The 21091-nt window shown below is 31.4% G+C and overlaps 1 protein-coding gene and 1 pseudogene across 1 annotated transcript; both read left to right on the top strand.

Annotated features, from left to right (window-relative positions):
* Nucleotides 1-372: 372 nt before the first annotated feature.
* On the top strand, nt 373-1354 carry LOC111318594 (protein DETOXIFICATION 56 pseudogene; annotated as a pseudogene).
* A 12281-nt stretch (nt 1355-13635) lies between these two features.
* On the top strand, nt 13636-16809 carry LOC111277439 (ACT domain-containing protein ACR8-like). The gene is made up of 7 exons (XM_022863888.2): nt 13636-13970; nt 14605-14650; nt 14757-14871; nt 14995-15062; nt 15159-15725; nt 15815-15919; nt 16025-16809. Exons 1-7 carry the CDS (start codon nt 13909-13911, stop codon nt 16385-16387), a joined length of 1326 nt encoding a protein of 441 aa, XP_022719623.1. The 5' UTR covers nt 13636-13908; the 3' UTR covers nt 16388-16809.
* Nucleotides 16810-21091: the final 4282 nt, after the last annotated feature.

Raw genomic sequence — 21091 nt, 5'->3', positions numbered from 1 at the left:
ATGGGAAAACAATATAAATAATTTTTTAAAAAAAAATTAAAGTTATAATTTATCCCTATATTGTAAGTTCATATTAAATTAAATTAAATTATTTTTATTTATTTTTATTTAAATTTTGCACTATAATTTTAATATTGAGAATTTGTCAACATAAATTAACGAAATTAATAAAAATAATTTATATTAATAGAATATTTTGTAATTATTTAAATATTGTTTTTATTTAAAATTCAATAAATTAAAAATAAAATAATAAAATTTATCATTCGCATTAATAAAATATTTCACTTTGGATATTGTTTATGAAGAAAAACCGCCATATTTACACTTTAGAAACTAAGTACCCACAAGAAACTCATGCACTAGCATTAATCCATCATTCTTGTCTAAACAACCCTGATTTGATTTCCCATCTTTCTCCTAAGAAATATATATATTTGGATTTAGGAACAACCCCACCAATCTAATTTGCTCAAGAAATAATGCCTGCAACATCATGGTTGGAAGAGAACCCAACTGAAATAACATCTATGTCACCTTCACTTTCAAATCCCACCCAGAAATGATCTGCCAACCTCATGCAAATAATGCTTTCTGAGCTGAAAACACAGAGAGGAATAGCAGTTCCTTTGGTGGCGGTGAACTTAACATGGTCTGCAAAGATAGCGGTAACAACAGCTTTTCTAGGCCGCCTAGGAGAGGTTCAGTTAGCCTTTAGCATACTCGGATCCACCTTTGCTAATGTCACTGGCTTCTCTGTCCTGAACGGACTTTGTGGTGCCATGGAACCTGTTTGTGGTCGAGCCTTTGGAGCTAAAAAATTTAGGCTCCTTCACAGGACCATTCTGGTGGCCGTGTTCTTGTTACTGTTAGCCACACTGCCGATTTCTTTCCTGTGGCTTAATGCTGACAATTTTCTAATCCATTTTGGCCAAAAACAAGACATTTCAGCCGTTGCAAAGATGTATATATCTTTTCCACCTTCTCCCTGATTTAGTTGTCACTTCATTGCTATGTCCTCTCAAAGCATAACCATTCCCATAATGTTTAGTTCAGCTCTGGCACTTGCTTTTCACATGAATCACATCCCCATCAACATCTTTCTTGCAAAAGCTAAGGTCTTGAGGGAGTTTCAATGGCTATCTGGATAAGTGATCTCATAGCTGCAATCCTTCCAGTCTTATATGTACTGCGGATGGAAAATAGAGAGGGAGGAAACCGGAAGGAAAGAGGATGGTGGGATCAAGGTGTTCAAGGCTGGCTTAGTCTGCTCAAGCTTACACCATATTATCTTACCTCCTGCCTCGAATGGTGGTGCTATGAGATTTTAGTCTTGCTTATTAAGGGTGTTTGATTTTAATAGAATTAATGGATAAAATCGATTTAATCCAATTAATTAATTGGTTATCAAATTAATTTTTAATTGATTATCAAAAATAATATTTAAAAATTTTTAATTTTTGATTAATTCGTTTGATAATTAACTAAAATTTTAATCGAAATATGAGAAATTTAAAATTAGAACTAAAAATACATTAAAAAGCCTATTTAGAATGAGGCTAACTTGTACGTATCAAGAACTTCATATGATCTAGAAGAGTGCCCTAAACAAGTATTGCAGAGTTCAAAACCTCCCTTTGGATGCTGAAGAACAATGGTCTTGTTCATAAATGATCCATTCAGAATACAGCTCCAGCAAAAAGCTAAACAGGGAAGCGAATGCCAGGTTCTGTGGGAATTTCACGAATGCATGGATGGGCATAACCTGCAATATCATTCAAAGAATGAACAGATTGATCACTCGCAGTTACGGGCTTTATGTTGTTAATGGGCTAAACTAAATAATTGTGGACAGTGCTGTTGACCCTATTAGCTGAGCTTGTATTTAGCTTTTAAAGTTCCATTATTACCATTAGAAAGGATGAGAGACAGAGAGTGAGCTCAAGCATCCGATACTCTTGGACCACAGCTGTGCTTTCTGTTTGAGTGATGCAAATGATGAAAGGGGAGGTATTGTAGAACATCCTATTTAGCAATACTAAATGAATCTTCTTCTCTAATTCTATCTTCTTCCTCTGATTTCATCCTCTGTTACTGTCAGTTTATGCTAAACCATTCTTGGTTCATATCACTCGCCAAAAAAAAAAGAATTTACATCTCACAATGAGTACCAGGGGCAAGTATTACCCATCTACAGATTCAGGTCCAGAACTCAAAGAAGTGAGCTCCTTGGCCTTGTCGTCGTTGAAACCAAGAGCCACCATTATCTTGTGACGAGGATATTCCACTTCAGACCAAATGCCAAGCAGCGGATGCGTTGTTGTAATTTCCCTATCATCACCTGCAGTTTGCAGATTGAATTTCAGCATGCCCTCAAAAGTTTTATATACCATGCACCAAAGTCATCACAGACTCCATGAAGAAGAATTTTATCAAACAGACAATGCAATCAAACAAGAACAATAATATGTTGGGAAAAAAACACACACTTGCAGTACTCATACACAAAATAACAAATTGAAATCAAAAATAAAAATAAAAATATATTTATTTTGATCCAACTCAAAATGATCTATTATAAATTTAATCCACTAACAAATAAATCTTTATAATTGTAAGACTTTTTGAAATGAAAAAAATCTTCAAAAACTTATTGTTCAAAACTTAAATCAAAACTCAATTACACCTTTTTAATAGCTTGTTCACCTAATTATTCTCTCAGTATCTACTATCTAAGATTACCAAACCCAAACTAGCTATTCTCTCAATGTCTATTATCTAAGATTATCAAACCAAAACTAAAACATTTTATTTATAAGGGTGAAACCTCTTATAATTTTACTAAACTCTTGATATATGATACAAAACAAACTCAAAACTCTTATAATTTTCTATATAAAATTTTAAAATTTAAGGTAAATTTCAACATAACGCAGAATCTACAGGGGATTATTAAAACTCTACGAGGCATCCAGCATACCAATTTTTCTTGACTCAATCCTATGCACTCTATGCAGTTATAATACGGAATGAAAAAAAATCATATATTCCTTTTTTCACAATGTATAACTGTTCAACTGAATCGTTCATATAAATCCGACTTTGTTTACAGGACATGCGACACACCTTTGAGCAGCTTAAAGAAATCACAAAATCAGCTACAAACTGTAACTTAAAAGAAATGCCTACACTTTGTACGTGTACACATGCAACCATGAATACAGCAGTCAAAATTCAAAATTAATAATTGCATATCCTTTACATTCACAATGATTTCACAAATATGCCCTAGTTTTCTGTAATACTTCAATTAGAGATACAAAAATATTGGTGAAGTACAGAGATTTTCCAGCATAACCAATAATAAAATAGACAACAATATGAATTTCAACACCTGCTTTTTCTGTCTTTTTAATTTCTATTCAATTTCCATAAAAACATAAAACCAGAAACATTATGTTTTTGCCAGCAAAGGTCCCATTCTGCTAAAAGTAAGAAAAATACAGGCACGATTAACAATAAGACTAAACCCAGACAATTACACTATAGTATCTGTATTGGCCCAGCCTTGTATATTTAATGCCAAAGTTGAACAAATGTGTTCCCTTTTCTAGAAAGATTATACTTTTACTTTTAACATGTTATTCACCATTAAGAAAAGGAAATTAATGAAATTTTGAAACTAGGAAAGTGAACAACAAGAAAACTATTGATATTATCCCCACAAAAAGGAGAAATAGTGCTGTTGCAGTGCATTACCGGGAAATACCATTCTTGTAACTAAATTAATGTGGCAGCTTCAAGCTGTAAAGAGAATAAAAGATTTCTTATTTAATTGACCAACCGGAAGACAACGATGCCGGAAAATTTTGGCCCAGAAGGGCTTGCTTATCATGCAAGAATACTATTGCTACCTACCTACCAAGGCAGCACTGAAAGTAACACAGTGCATGTTTGCTTGATGAAACGAATCATGCTTATAACAAACTTTCGTATCCTATTAACCCACGGTAGCTAACTTCTCAATAATGCTGATTCTCATTTTCAATAATGACTAACATTATCAATGATCACACATTCTTTTCAACATAGTTTGTTGTAAATTGCATGTTTCTCATTATCCCTTCCCTGTTGGGACTGCTAGAAGATTACCTTTTTAGGATGAGCTTATGCAGATAAATTACTAAAACAAGAAAAAGAAAGTAAACAAGCTTAAAATGGAAATGGGTTGTTGAAAATGTGATTACCTTCAATCAAAATGCCCATGAGCAAAGCCTCACTTCCAGTAGTTGGATACTTGAGTTTCCTGGCTTCCAATTCAGCCGTAGCAAATGATATTATTGCCTTCCTTGACCATCTGTATTTCCATTCAGTAAATATCTAAATAAAAACCCGAAAAAGAATGGAATTTATTAAAAAAGAATATGGAAAGAAATTCAAAGGAATTGAGATTACGTTTGGTTGAAAAATAAGATACTAATCATTCTATCATTTTTTTTTCTTAGCTAGAAACTAGAAAATGAGTTTAGAATGTGAGCCTTTTTATCCGATACAGCATGGGGCCTTTTTACTTTCCACCTAACTCCTCACCAAATCGTGCAAAAAAATCACTTTCTATTAATTAAGTACTTTATTATATAAAACTATATTTCAATATTTATTTGTATGAGATTATTGGTTAGAATAAAAGTATATTAATAAGCAAATAGATATACCCTTTGTTTATATTATATTGGAAACGACATTTACAATGTTTTTCAAGAAGTGAAATGTTAATAACGGTATAATCAATTGATAAAGTATTAAATTTTTAATTTTGATAATTAAATTTAATTTTTGATAATTTTAAATATTAAAAATGTTAATGTATGTTCTTTGGCAAATATTTTCTATGTTTATTAAGTTATTTATTGGGTGAATAATCCATAATGCCATAATAGATAAGGGAAAAAAAAAGAAAAACGAGAAAGGCTCTCTCGATTCTTTGGCCCCGAGAAAGAAAAGGAGCGTATCAGATGAACGACACCCAGAATGGATTTGAGGAGAGCCTAAACATTAGCCTGGATCCTTAAACAGTGCCCACAACCATTTTTGTGGGCTTAACTGAACAAAGCTAACAATCTTCTTAAATGGGCAACAGGGCATGTTGTTGCTACTTCTTAAATTGGTAATTTAAAACACATAGGTTATATTTAATACATAAATTTATGATAAAATAATATAATATAATAATATAATAAGATTAGATTAAATAATATCATCATATTTTATGTTTTATGTATATAAGGATTATGATAGAATAATTTATTTATTTATCAAAATTATCATTCTTCGAATTTATATAATTTAAATTATTGATATAATTTTTAAAAGTACAATTAGACGTATAAGTTTAATTCTATGAATTAAAAATAATCCTCTCCACTTGAAAATAATTAAATAATCCTATGCCAAAAAGATATTAATCTTTCTTACAATTCATATCCCTCTCATTATATATAAATCAAACATGTTATAGGATGATTATTATCCTATCCTTTAATAATCTTAGACATCAAATATGACTTATGGTGATATGTGTCATAATGTATAGATCTGTAAACCCATAACTAGATATAAATGAGTCATCATTAATCTTTTATTAAGATATGATTTGTTACATAATGAATCTATCATTTTAAAAAGATCCTAAACTTGATTAAAGATTCCTAAAAAATAAATTCTAACCTTTTTATCAGAATTTGGTTTGAAAATTCAATTACATGTAAATAAGGTTATAGCATTCATATAATGCCCATCCTAAAATACGATACCAATTTAAATTTAAATTATCTTAATAATCATCTTGGTTTTAATGATTTTTATTAAATATTAAAATTAACTTTTAAGGTTTTTCCATCAATTTAGTAAAATTTTTAAAAATACTTTCTCACATAAAGAATATTTAAGAATCTAATTTATTTTTTAAAAAAGACTTCGTCATTGAAAAAACTTAATCATTTATTCGTTTATTTTTTGTTAAAATTTTATTTTATTAAAAATATATATAATTATTCTACTGTTTGGATCAAAATTAGAAAAATTTTATCATCTAAAAATTTTTTAAATAATCATTCATTTACAATTATTAAGAATTTCATTCTTGAAATTTATTTTTTATTTTACAAGTTTTATTTTTAAATTTTCTACCATTTTAGCCTAATTTAGAAATATCTTACAAGTTTCATTTTTAAAATTTTCACTGTTTGGACCAAATTTAAAAATATCTTTCCTAAAATTTATTCTCCATTTATTCATCATTTATCATTTAAAAAAAAATAATATGACAATTATTTTTTGAAGTCTTATCTAAATCCTTCTACTATTTTGGTTGAATTTAGAAAAAACTTTTTACCTAAAAATCTTATGAAAATTCAACCATTTGTGATTTTTCTTAAAATTTCATCTTTGGATAATCATCATATATTTTCATACCAAAATTGTTTAAAGTCATATTTTTAATTTTTAATTTAGAAAATAATACAATTACTTTTATTGAAATTTTATCTAAATTATTCCAATATTTGGGTTAAATTTAAAAAAATTTCTCACTTAGAAATTTCTTAAAAATTTTACCTTTTTAAAAAGTTATAGGAATTTCATCATTGGAATAATTTATTTCCAAGATTTTTATTAAATTTATTTAGATTTTTTTATTTAAATTTGAAAATAAATAATAATAATTATTATTATTATTATTGAAATTTTATCTAAAATTTTCCTCCATTTAGGTCAAATTTAAAAAAATAATTTCTCACTTATAAATTTTCTAAAAATTAATCATTTGTAATTTTAAAAATTTCATCATTGAATAATTATTATTTATTCTTAAAATCTTATTAAAATTTTTATTTTATATTTATTATTATTTAAAATCAACTTATCTAACAATTTTCCTAAAAAAATCAAATGAAATACATCACAAATAAATAAATAATAATAATTAAATAAATAAAACTCATAAATAAATAAAATAAAAAAAAAGAAAAAAAATAATACCAAAACACCACGAGTCGGCTTGGCAGCTGGAGTAAAGCTCAATTGCATGTACAAAACTAACTGAAAAAGTTTAGGAAGTAACTCGACTCAGCTCAGGCGTGAGCTACTAAAATAGGTTGCAATTCAAGTCGAGTGATGTGGGTTGATCCAAACCACAAGCAACACAGAAAAATTAAAAAAAAAAACGATTTCATTTCTTGCCAATATATAAAGTTCCAAATATTTCTTTTTTCTTCAAAACCTCTTATGTCTTCTTTCTTTTTTTCAAGATTTTGATGATCAGAATCTTTTAACATTGTCGGGAAGTTCATCAATCGTCGATAAGATTTTAACTCAATAGCCAGATTTTATGATTAATTGTCAAAATCTTAGTAATTACGTCAAAGTTGCATGCCCAATTATCGTCAAACTCTTGCTATCATTTTTTTTTGTTTATTTTTCTTTCTAATTGCTCTTTGATTGTCGTGTCTTTTGTTATGTGATTTAAAGATCTATTTATATGACACAATAAGAAGAATTTCATATTGATTACAACTCAAAAAATTATGATTATCATAAGACAAAATTATCTTTGAAAAGTTTAATTTCAAATTGAATCATGGTAAAACTATATTATCACCAATCATTGCTTTTTAATTTACAGCCATTCATTCTTTTTTTTTATTATCTTTTTTTTTTTAAATAACCAAATAAATTTAAAAAATTAGATAAATGTAAAGAAATTAAATAAATACAATTAAAGATAAACAATATATAAGTAAGATAAAATAAGTAATAAAATAAAAATGATAAATTAAAAATATATAGATAAACAAAGTAAAAACATAATTTTGACAATTAAGTTTGGATCAAATCTGAGCCTAATTGATTTGAGTCATTGGCCCTGAAATTAAATTAAACTTTTTTTATTTAGATCTTAGACTAAATTGAATATCTACAATATGATACGAATACATTATAAAAATAAGACATAATAATAACACGATTTAAATTTTATCAATAATTATATATAGATTTAATAAAATAAAAATATATATTTCATATTTTTATAATGATTTAAATTGTAATATATAATTTTCATATAAAATATAAAATATTTAAATTTTAATATTTTGTAAAACACAAATATATGAATCTCAAAATCTAATATAAATCTTCAATGTCAATTCATATCCATGACAACGACTTATTTACAACCAGCGTCAGACGCAAAAAATGCTGAAACAAAACCAAAACTCCCTCTCCAAAACGCTTTAATACATGATCATTGTCATGCTTCAAATCACATGTAATACTTACTGCCAATTGGGGGAATCTAAAGTTCAGTTTCTTCCCTATACTCAACCAAATTAACGTGCTCCTATGCCACCAATTACGTTGAGCCGCACCGTTGTCTAAAAAAGTTAGGGTGTATCTTCTTTTAACTTGTTTGGGCAACAAGACATGTATTCATTGGTAAAACAGTGTGTGATGTTTTGTAATTAGGCAGCAGGTGGGGAGCGCACCTAATCAAAAATCTCAGGGGAACCACTAACCTTAATCAGGGCAAAATCATGATTCTGTCAATCTGCCCAACACATGATCTTACACAGAAAAAGAACTTTGAAGGGCATTGGTCAATTCCCTGTGGGATTGTGTGCTCCTGCTCTGCCTCAGGCCTGCCTGTACCGCACCAATATCGAAGAAAAACGTGAGCAATCAAGTGGTTTCCCACTTGGATTTTCAGAATTTCAGGCCTATAATTACCTGTTTAAAGGGGGATAAACAGGCTAAAAAGTAGCGCAGAATGTCAAGTCTGGTTAGTCAAATTGGAACTAGGGGATTTCTTTTGCTCTGAACTAAGAAGATTTCGGGGCTGAGTAGTTGGACAGGAAAAAATCTGGTGCATGTGCAGCACCTACCAGATCTAGTGAATTGGCCCCTATTCAGATTTGGATATGTAACATGAGCATGTCACATATAAAAGATGGTTAATTTTTAGATAATTGTTACCATATAACAGTTGATCTTTTGAAAGTTATTGGTTCAAACAATTTATGTGTGTAATTTTTTTAATCAAATAAATATAAAAATAAAAGTTTAAGAATTAATTAAAATTTTAGAAAATATATAACTATCAAATGCCTCAAAGCATATAATGATCAAAGGAATGAAGAATTTCTTAGGTCATTCTCATGCCACTGCATGAAAAACATGTAATGATTCATCCTATCAATCAAGACTATAAACTGAAAAAAAAATTAAAAAAAGCTATAGTTAATGACTTATTACTTCACTTTCACTGGAAAAAAAATTGTTAATTAAAATCTATAAAAGGTGTTTATGAGTTGGGTGGGAATTTTTTTTTTTTTAGGTTAAGTTCAGTTGAAATTTTTTAAATTGTTTTTGTTTAAATTCATTATTAATAAAAATCTTATTAAAATATCTAAAAGTTTTATATAAATATTTTAAATTAAAATTAAGTATTAATAAAATAATATTTTAGATTGAATCTAATAACTTGAAATTTTTTTCTAAAACTTGATTCTTATTGGGCCAAACCCACGAGCCTAACCAGCAACATCCCAATCCATGGATAGGTTATTTTCTCATTTATAGTAAGTAATATTTTATTGTCATTTTTTTGCAATAAATATTGGGTGTATTTTATTTTACACACTAAAAAATATAAAGTACTAAGCACATTGAGTATTTCAATTATTTAATTTTAATAAATAATTATGTGAAAATTCATCACTTATAAAAATAAATTTTACATAATATTTTAATAGACTTTACGTAATTTTAAAATTTGATTGATTAATTTTAAATATATATTTATTATAAGTAATATGGTTTATAAATTAATTACTAAATATAACTACAAACCATCGATAAAACAATATAAAAATCAACAGAATGGCCAACCCCTACTACATATTTTGCTCGTTTTAATAATTAAAACGATTTTTTTAATTTTTAATTTTTAATATGCCTTCAACTTGATGAATGATTCAATTCATTATTATTACATAAACAAAAGATAACATCAAATCAAGAAATTCAAAATTTATGGAGGGAATAAAAGTTACTATAAATTTTTTTACAATAAACAATGAAGAAACTTGTCACTTTCATATCGCCCTTTTATAATTACTTGGTTAAAAATGGTGTGACATGTTGAAAACTTCATGCCTAATCATTAAAAAAGAAAATAAAAATCAAGATTCCGTATTTATTTGATAGGCCAATCGAATTAATCAAGCTTTATTTTCATTTTTCATTTTTTAAAATTGCTCCATAGGGCACATAATGAGTGGCCAATTGGATTCGACGCCTTGCCAAAGAGAGCCTAAAGGCCCACATCCAAATTTCCTCACAAAATCTTTGCCTTTGCATAGGGCAACAGTCTCCATTCTAAATTGACTTGAATTTGCAACATTTTTTTTATGGCATTGGCATAGCCTCTCACTAAGGTTTTGACAAATCAGTTTTCATTTCTCAACAATAATTTTTTTAAGATTTTTTAAGTTGATTTGATTCGACGTATACTTCATTTGGATGAACAATTAAAAACTTTTTTATCACACTTAAAACGTTTTTTGTCACTAAAATAAAGCCAATATCTATCAATGAATGAATTGTTCTTTACTTTCAATAAAATAAATAAATAAATAAAAACAAGTTAATCATTCCCTAACTTGAGACTTGGCTATTTATTTGCATTTATTTATTTCTTTGTTGGAAAGCTGTATTGGATCTTGATGATCAGAAGCTAACTTATTCATAAGCCTCAGCAAGGGGGGGAAAAATGTGGAAAAAGTGGTGTTAAATGTTAATGGTTTCAACTTGGTTAGGGTTTATAAATAAATAGTTAGATGGCTTGTTGAGAAAGGTAGTAAATAATTGCATTTAATTGGAAAATAAAGTAGAAACCAACATTAATAAACATGAAAAAAAAATGATTCTAACCCCCTTTTGTCTTCCATTTTGAGTAATTGACAAATCACCTACCACAACATTATATCTCAATAAAATGAAAATTGTGATACATTCTTCTTCATTTTATGTTTTTCGAATAACCAAAGTAAAAGATATTGCAATTCACATTTTCCTTTGAGGATGAATCTATTTATATTAATGTAATTTTTGTAGTTTTTTTTAGATATTTGGATTAAAATTATTAAATTAAAAAATATTATTTTGATTTAAATGAATTATGAATTTATTTTTTATTTAAAAATAAAAATATAAAATTTATACTAATACAAGTGAATCTATATTATTTTCCATTTATCTAATATAATTGTAAGTTAATGTATTGGTAACATAAACTACATTATATGTAGTTAATCTCATTTGAAACAATAAGAAGAAAACAAAAATATTGATTAATAGGATTAGTTTAATTGATAAAAATCAAGTACTCCATTTATAAGATCTATATTTTTTTTACCGTTAATAATTTATTTTACAAATAATATGTAAATCAAATGTAAATATATGTTATAGCACTTTGATGTAATAACTTCTTCCATTTAATCTTTTTTGTAAAAAAAAAATAAAAATATTAAAAAAGCAAAAACCCTTAGTCATCAAATTATTATTATTTTTTTGTTTATCGGAAAGCAAAACCCTAATACAAAGAAGAGAGATGGGGAGCTTGGTTCAAAACTAAATTTTTAATGTTTCCTCAAACATTTTTAATAATTAAGTTAAAGACTTAGAGATTAAATAAATAAAAAAACTTTAATCATCAAGTTATATATAATATCAATGTGACAAAAAAAACCAAAGTGCTTCAACACCAAGTAACCAAAAGAGCTTGCTTGGTGTTAATCAAATATAAAAAGAAAAGGAAAAAAAAAAAAGGGTCAGCTGAATCATCAAGGCAATCGACTAAATTCCATAGATGTTTCCATTTCTAAATTGTTTTTCTTAAATGGGTCAATTTAAAAAACCTGACTTACAAGGCACGCCAGATCCTATGAAACTTTCTTTTGCTTTCTGTTTACGTTTTCGTTCTCAGCTCCACAGCCTCCAGCATCACTGCCCCTGCTTGGACTTAAGTGGAAATGTTAGCCATCTGATTGAGATCAGACGGTGAGATAAGCATTCAGTTATTGTCTAAAATTGTCGCTGACTTATCAATGAAAAAAAAACCACCGTCACCAGAAGGAATCTTTTTAAAAAACAGAAGAATATTCTCCAACGACTTTAAGAAAGTATTTTTTTCAGACTATATTAATAAAAATTTATAATATTAGCCATCAAGTTTACATAATTTGACGGAGAGATCTGCGGCGTCGCTCTATCGAATCCGAACCCATGTCTCACTTAACTCCCGCCTCCAAGTGTGAATCAGGTTTCGAATATGGCGCTAAAAAAGGTCGATAACGGTCAAAAAGGCAAGGCTGTCCCCGACCACTCAAAAGAGAAGCCAGGATTTCCATAAAAAATCAATATTATCTTAAAAAAAGGTCGTTATAAAGGGTCCCATTTACCGATGTGCCGAGCTGTCATCGCCGTGTCACTTCAGTCTCGCCTCGTACTTGACCCTTCGTTGTTGCAAAAGCCGCCAACTGTATTCCATTTATCTCTCGACCATTTGCCTTCCCAAATCCTAAGTACTTTACACGTCAGGCAACGTGGCTCCACTTTTGCCTTTTTTTCCCCCACTAATAAAAATTTTTTTTTTGCTTTTATCGATGTGGATATCTCCGAGTTGACGTGGCCCCTACCGCCATCCTCAGTTTGGCGGGAACAGCACCGGAAGTTTGGAGGGAATATCACCGGTTTCCCGCCATACCCGAATCCGAAGCTGGTCCCCCTTTGCTTTGGGAGTAGATTTTTAATTTCAAGTTTTAACCGCCAACAACTGTCCCTTTTAACAGACGCCTCCTTTTGGAATGAACACCTGCCGGTTTTCGGTTCATGCAAAGCACGATTCCTTTCCACGTGGCAGCGTCGTGAGGCAAACGTGGTCCCAATATCGTGCGGCGTCCAACCTTCAACAGGAGTTTTTAGATTTGAAAATAAAGTGTAGCTCTTTTCGTCTTTTTGGGGTTATTTTGGGAATAGTAAACTCTTATTGTAGAGACGGCCACGTCGGAAGCAGTGCAAGGCACGGTCTAGCTAAACCGGTGAACGTGTTTTCTGCAACAGACAGTGGGGCCGTGCGTGGGTTGGGGGTCTTTGGTTATGACAGCATGGTGTTGGACATCACTTGTACGCTGAACACATTTCAATTCAGCAATTCAACAGAATCAATTTTTTATTGATTAATTAATAATTAATAAAAAATAAAAATGCCTCTGTTTAAGGAGCATGACACAATAATTCTGAAAGCGTGCCTCTCCACCACTAAACTCATGCGCGCAGTTTTTTTGCCGTCTAACCAATTAAATGCAACCACGTGAAATTGGCCTTTATTTTTCTTTAATGGACTAATCTACCCTCTTATAGATCTCGACCGTACTAAAAGGAGGGAAAACGAGAAAGACGGACGTGGCCATTCATGGTCCGCAAATAAGGAAACGTCAGAGGGTAAAACGGGATATTGAGTGGAATTATAGGCCAAAGTAAAGATAAAATATTACATTACACGGAGAAGTACCAGAAAACCGGACCAAAAAAAGTGAAACATAAAAAGCCGATGCGAATAGCGAGCGGGGGGGTTGTTAGAAGCGATTTAGTCGAAGGAATACAAAGTGGAAGAGTTTCTAGAGTATCTGGCATTTGGCCTTGTTTGATTCAGCCAAGACCCTTGTTGGTTCCCTATGTCCTTCTAGATATAAAAGGGGTTGTTTTTGAACTTGTTTCTTCAGTGATTGCTGAAGTTTTCTATCCTTTTTGTGTTCTTCAAAGAAGAAGAAGAAAGAGAAGAGAAAAATGGAGTGGCAGGCTTGTCTTGATGAATATGAGAAGCTTGTCATAAGGATGAGTACTCCCAGGTTTGTACTACTCTTCCTTTCTTCCTCTTCAAATCAAACAAAAATTAACTGAATTTTTTGTTGTAAGTCAGTGGGTTTGCAACAAAATAAGGTTGTGGGTTTTCCTGTTGATTCTGCCTTATGCCTTGAGCTTCATGGGATTTTGAGTTCCAACTCTTTTATGAGCTTTTGATTTTCTCCTTGTGTTTTGATCATATGTTTTAAGAGTCAACAATTCCTTTTTAAAATGTTTCCTTTTGCTTTCAATTTTCTTCTCATTCCTGGCTTCAAGATCTCTGCTTTGTTCTGGTTTTCATGTTTCTCTTCCCTATTAATTTGGAAAAATCTCTCCATACTTATGGAAACTAGTTAACAAAATCATTTCTAAACCTCAATGAATTGTCACAAAATTTTATTTATAATTATAATTATTACCACTTATATAATTTTCATTTTCAATTTTATAATAATTCTGGCAATGCCCCTTTTTTATCCTTCATATTTTCCAGAAGGTCTCGAAGTCTTCCTTAGACTTTTCAAAGATCTCTTTCAAAAAAATTTTCGTCCTTGTAATATTTGAAATTTGAAAAAAAAAAAAAACTAAAAAATGAATTTCCCTGGCTTGACCATTCCTTGCTTTTTATCGTTTTTACAGGGTCGTGATCGACAATGCCGTTTGCCCTACAGCGACTCTTGTTAAGGTTAGCTTCCACGGAACCTCCCAAAATTTTGACTTATGTGTCTCTTGTTTTCCCCTGATTGTTCAAAGCCTTTGACTCATTCGTTCCTCTTGCTTTTATTTCTTAGGTTGATAGTGCTAGAAGACACGGAATTTTGTTAGATGCTGTTCAGGTTTTAACAGATCTGAATCTTTCAATTAAGAAGGCTTACATTTCATCTGATGGCCAGTGGTTCATGGATGGTAAGCTAAATTTACTTTAAAAAAACATGATTTTTGAGATAAAGTTTGTTCTTTTGGCATGTTACTATTTCTGGGTGGTACTTGGAATTTCTGTTACTGACATTTTCCTTTTGGGTTTTGCAGTTTTCCATGTGACTGATCTAAACGGAAACAAATTAACTGATGAGAGCGTTATTAGTTACATTGAACAGGTAGTTATTACACTTGGTTTTACTTTCTTTAATCAATGTCCTTTATATTAGCTGAATTTTTTATTTATGTTTTGTTTTATTTTTGTCTGGTTACAGTCCCTTGAGACCACTTATCCCGATAGAAGCCACGGATTTGATGGCTTAACAGCGTTGGAATTGACGGGAACAGATAGAGTTGGTCTTTTATCAGAAGTATTTGCAGTTTTAGCTGACCTGCAATGCGATGTGGTAGATGCTAAAGTATGGACACATAATGGTCGAATTGCGTCTTTAATTTATGTAAAAGACTGCAACTCGGGGTCCCCAATTGAGGATTTGCAGCAAATTGACACAATAGAAGCACGTTTAAGGAATGTTTTGAAAGGAGACAATGATATTCGCAGTGCAAAAACTTCAGTTTCTATGGCTGTAACCCACACTGAGAGAAGGTTACATCAAATGATGTTTGCAGATCGTGACTATGAAAGAAAGCCTACTTTGCAACATAGGGAGGATTCCCCTGTGGTCACCGTGCAAAATTGGGTGGAAAGGAGTTATTCGGTTGTGAATGTTCAGTGCAAGGATCGAACCAAGCTTCTGTTTGATGTTGTTTGCACATTAACAGATATGCAATATGTTGTGTTTCATGCCACCATCAACACAGCTGGGGATGAAGCATATCTGGTACTAAATTGCTTCATTACCAATCTTCTTTAAGATTTTGATTACATGACTTCAGCTTGTTGACTTAAATTTGTTTATTCTTGTTACAGGAATTCTATATTAGGCACACAGATGGAACCCCAATTAGCTCGGAACCTGAAAGACATCGTGTAATCCAATGCTTACAAGCTGCAATTGAAAGGAGAGCATCTGAGGTATATTTCAATTCCAATTCATTTCTCTAATTGACAGTTGAATCTTTATATTTTTATCGTTTGTCAAATATTCCAAATTCTGATGCACTAGTTGTGTGATTTCAGGGTGTCAGGCTGGAGTTATGCACATCAGATAGGCAGGGTCTATTAGCAGATGTGACCCGAACATTTAGAGAAAATGGTCTTAACGTGACAAGAGCTGAAATATCAACCACAATGGACATGGCTGTAAATGTTTTTTATGTAACAGATGCAATTGGGAACCCAGCGGATCCCAAAATCATTGAAGCAGTAAGACAAAAGATTGGTTTAGGGAACTTAAAGGTGAAGGAATTGCCATTTATTTATCATCAAAAGGCAGAAAGAGAAGAGGAAGCAGTTGGGGTTGGTGGTGCGGTGTTGTTATCACTTGGGAGCCTAGTGAGAAGGAATCTGTACAATTTGGGGTTGATTAAATCCTATTCTTGAAGTGGACACTCGGGGGCAGCCATTTGGTAGGAGAAACATGCATATTGTTTGCTTCAGGTTTGGGCTTTGGCGTTTTTGTACATATGAAAAAGGTGGAATTTGGTTATAGTTGTTGTCATAGTTGGATTTGGTTGGTTGAATAGACAGATCACATAGAGAAGATTGGGTGGTAGCTCCACCGAATTTTTTTATTGACTCTCCCCCAATGCTTATTTTGCGGGAAGAATTTGAATGGGAAGAGGAAAAACAGAAGAAAAGTTAAAGAGATGTTGGTGGGGTTTGTGAATTGTGCCATAGATTTGTTGCTGGCAGAGAGAAAAAGAAGATTAGGTAGAAGAAAAATATGGTTTATTATACACAACATTTGTAAATAACGACATTTAAGTATTAATTATAATGGTTGACTTGATTTTTTTTTTGTATTCTTTTGTCTACTATTTTCTGCTTTGGTCCATGAATCTAGTGTTTTCTTGATTAATCCATCAAGATGCTTCTTCTGTAATCACCACATATAAACAAGCTGGAACCAATCAAAAGGGAACACAAATTGTAACAATGGTTGATTTTCAAGATGAGACAAAAAAATGTTTTATCTCAGCTGGATTTTGCTGATATTCACAAGTTTTAAGTTTGTATTAAGTTCGAATTTTTCCCTAAAATTTTTAATATAGACTATGAGGGAGGATTGCCTATCCACCCAAGCAACTACCTTTTTCTTTAGGTCTGTATCCAACTAACTACTTTAAACCAAGTCAAGTGGCCTAAAATTCCAAATCGAACATAAATTTAACTAGATTTAAGCTGGTACAGAGGTGTTGGGCAGCCATAAAAAGGGTAGGGAAGGTTAGGTGATTAGAATAATCTATTAGCCTAACTTTTTAAATGTGGTAGAGTTATTACAAAGTCTTCAACAGTGAAGATCCTCTGCAGTCATGGAAGAAATTTTGGTGGATGGTTAATTATGAATATCATAACGGCTTGCACCCGCTGCTGCCCTGATAACTGGACAGACAGGGTAGCCAAATGCCAATGGTTGAGTAGATTAGTGGTCCCATACCACACTTTTGAAATTTAGATGATATATTTGTCTAATAACTTCTGAAAAATCCAAATTAATCAGTTGGATAATTGAACTTTGATAATTCATCCAAAAATTGGAACTTATGGCCTACTGTAATAGTACTAGCTAACCTATGCACCAATTTAATTGAAGAAATTCGTTAATTTGAATCAAATTGACATGGAAAAGAAAGCAGTAGCCAGCGGTCCAAAAAGGCAACAACACAAGGGGAAAGTTGGCTGCTTGTCTTTTCCATGTTTTCATCTGTCCATGGCCAAAAAACAAGGGGGCAGTGGAAGGTTTCTTGGTTGTAGCTTTGGATTCAACTCCTCTTTTTTTAATCTAAAATTCCAAAATATTGCCCTCGTCCTCTCCCCTCACTACATGATTTGAAGATGCCATTTAGCTTGTTAATTGGTCAGCTTTGGTTTTGTCAGCAAATCGAAAGAGGCCACCCTATCTCATTATCTCGGTTTAATTTTAAACATGAATGTGATAAGTAAATAGATTTTCTTCTTTGGCTGTGCAAAATATATCCCATGATTAACCACAAAAAGAATATGCATTGTTACCATATTCATTCAACACACGCAAGTGGTAGAAACTAGAAAGGGAAACCATCGCCTGAAACAGCTGTGAAGAATTTGTCAGTTTCACAATTTCAAAACCAAATCAAATCTTTTGTCATCGACCCATTAATGTATGGCGTGTGAATTGTCCCTCTCCTCCTTTTTTGTTGTCAAAGGAAGAAATTAGAAGAGACAAATTTCTTTATTTTCTTCACCCCAACTACAAGATATGTCTTTCGTACAGAAATCAGAATCCCTTGTGGTCCACAATGGGAATTTACATAGATTTTCGGGGTTAACAGTTAAACGCGTGAGCTTTGGGGTTTAGAAGTTAGAGCCCCGTTTGGCTCACATGCCGGCAAATGTGCCGGTTAAGGTGGTGTAGCTTAGCTGGCCCTTTTGGCTCAGGGAAGAAAGAAAGGGAAAGAGACATTGACACTGTTGGAGTCACATGTGATGGCCTGCAGCTGTCTCCCCAATATGGCCCTGCCTTTCATAGACTTGTTCTTCTGTTCTGTTGGTCTCCCTTTCAATATTTTATGAAATTTGCACATAACCCATTCTTTTTGTTGCTTTAATTTGTCCAATCCAATCCCTTACATCAATCATTTTTTTTCCCACGGAGAATTTTGCTCAAGAATTATTGTGAATTCCTCCGTATGGTTTCTTTCAATTATGGAAATTCTAAAAAAGTACTGTTCATCATCAAGTATATAGCATTAAAAACTTCCGCATCTCAAAACTGTAAAAACCACACGTACACAATAGAATCTGGTTTCTCTAGCTAATGTCCTAACGTTAAAAGAAAAAATAATTGAAAATTTCACATTAATCATACAGTGTGCCAAGATCCCCAACTAAGTTTTCACAATATTAACTATGGCAACTATAAATAGTACTAGAAATTAAGTGTGCTAACCAAAGTCTTTTATGTCATCTTTATACTGTTTGTACTGTTCTTTTCATCATTTATTACAACGACAAGGATCCAGCTAAACCCGCTCATATCTCCTTCGGTTGGTGTCTAGTTAGAATAACTGCATATTTGTATCCTTTTACTACCTAGAAAAAAGACAGGAAGAAATCCAAAAGAATATAGTATACTATATTAACGTTCCAAAAAATCACCTAATAAATTTTTTTTTTTTAATTTTGAGTTTATCCGGATTTAAACCCTAATCACTGAAATTAAAAAATCAGTATTTTAACAACAGATCAATTGATAAAATAAACTAATTTCTTTAATGTAGTTTATGTTGTTTTTCCTCTTTTTCAATCATTCACTTCAAATTGCTGCAGTATCCTTTATCCAAGAATATTTTAGAGAGACTTGACTGGATAAGATTAGCCATTTTCTTTTGTAACAATATTCTCCATAATTTTGTGCTTTAATTTGCCTATGGCTTTTCTTTAGATCGTGTTCACGTATATGGCTTTGAAGAGTTCTTGTTTATCCCACAATGTATGGAAGAAAGTATTTTCAATAAAGGAGATTCTTGGCCTTTGTTAACTACCTCAAAATTCTATAATGTAATGCCACATCTCAAACAGCATTTAGCCAGCCACCATTGGATAATATTTATTAGTAAGTGGTTGAAACTTTGTTTTGCAATAATATTTCTTTTGATGTCATGCAGAATCAAGTACACAGTTAGCTAGGATGCCCTCATAACAATATTAACCAGCCTACATTTATAGTTTATTTCATCATCAAATTGGGTGCCTTGAGTCCTTGGATATTTACTATATAGCTTGTTTTGTTAATATCACATTTATGGTGGCAGGGTGGCATTTATTTCCCCTTGCCTGTTCGTGTAAATGCTCTTCATGCTTTATGTCCCGGAGTGATTTATTGCCACCAGGTAAGAATCTCAACACTTACAACTCCATTGGTCTATGTTTCTAACCCTCCTAACGTAACCAATTGGGACAGTTCCACACCATTTCAGCAATAATATCCAGTAAAAGAGACACTACAGCCTAAAATAATTCTAACTACTTCAATGGCAGAGAGCTCGTCTGCACATATCATTGGGTAATACTGATAAAGATAAATGGAATAGTTGTTTCTAAAATAAATATGGAACAGAAGCTAGTTCAATATTAGTTTCAATGGCAGTTCTTAAAGTATGGATGCTAGATAGTTTATAGGCAGGGGCGGGTTTTTCTACATTAAATATTGCAAAAGGAAGACTTCTCTTCATTTGGGGAATTTTACTGGTATTTGATTACGAGCAACACTTAATTAACACAATAAATTTATTTATTTTTAATAAAAGAGATCATAACTTGGAAATAAAGAAATATGTTGTCCGAATTACTAGATGTCACTCTTAAAGTTAATTAGATAAATTAAATGAAATAATCCGAATTCAACACCATAAATTTATATGACAAAGCAAGTTTAATATTGTGAAAATATGCTAACTAGAGATGAGATATAAGCCTGCTTATCCTAATTATTCTTCCGATACGAATTCAATTAGGGTTTTTGAATTCCAAGTGGATTAAGATTTTTTAAAATTTTACAAACTAAGATTTCTTTGTCAGGAAAAGAAAAAATAACAAATTAAGGTCAACAACAATATCAGCTAAATTATAATTTGCTGAGAAATTCTGGAAGTCAAATCACATTGTTAATTATCTGTTAAAGTGCTTGAAAGTTACTGCGTATGATAACTGCTCACAGTCTTGGCAGGTGGTTACCTTTGAAAATAAAGTTGATTAGCATTAGTTGACCCCTTAAAGCTTACAAATATGAACAAGATAATGAGCCACGAGGACAAGACATTTAGGGTTAATGACAATGTTAGACTCTGAAGGATCAATGTTTTTTTTCTTGTTAATTCCCTAACTGTGATTACACGCATCACATAGACAAGACAAGTGTATTCACATAGTTCCCATTTTATTGGATGTCTCAATATAACCACAATGACAACCATAAATTCTATGTTAATTTTTAACATTTTTCTACCGGATTTTGACCAAAGAATGGAACTGGGGACACAAGGTCCAAGGAGGGAATCGTGGCTGTTAACAGCAAACTTGCTATCTCTATTCTGATTGTAATCA

This window comes from Durio zibethinus, chromosome 17 (genome assembly GCF_047325235.1).
Source record: "Durio zibethinus cultivar Kanyao isolate XHJ-2024 chromosome 17, ASM4732523v1, whole genome shotgun sequence".
In the NCBI taxonomy this organism is placed as follows: Eukaryota; Viridiplantae; Streptophyta; class Magnoliopsida; order Malvales; family Malvaceae; genus Durio; species Durio zibethinus.
The sequence above is the reverse complement of the archived record's forward strand: the minus strand, read 5'-3'. Positions and strand labels throughout refer to the sequence as shown.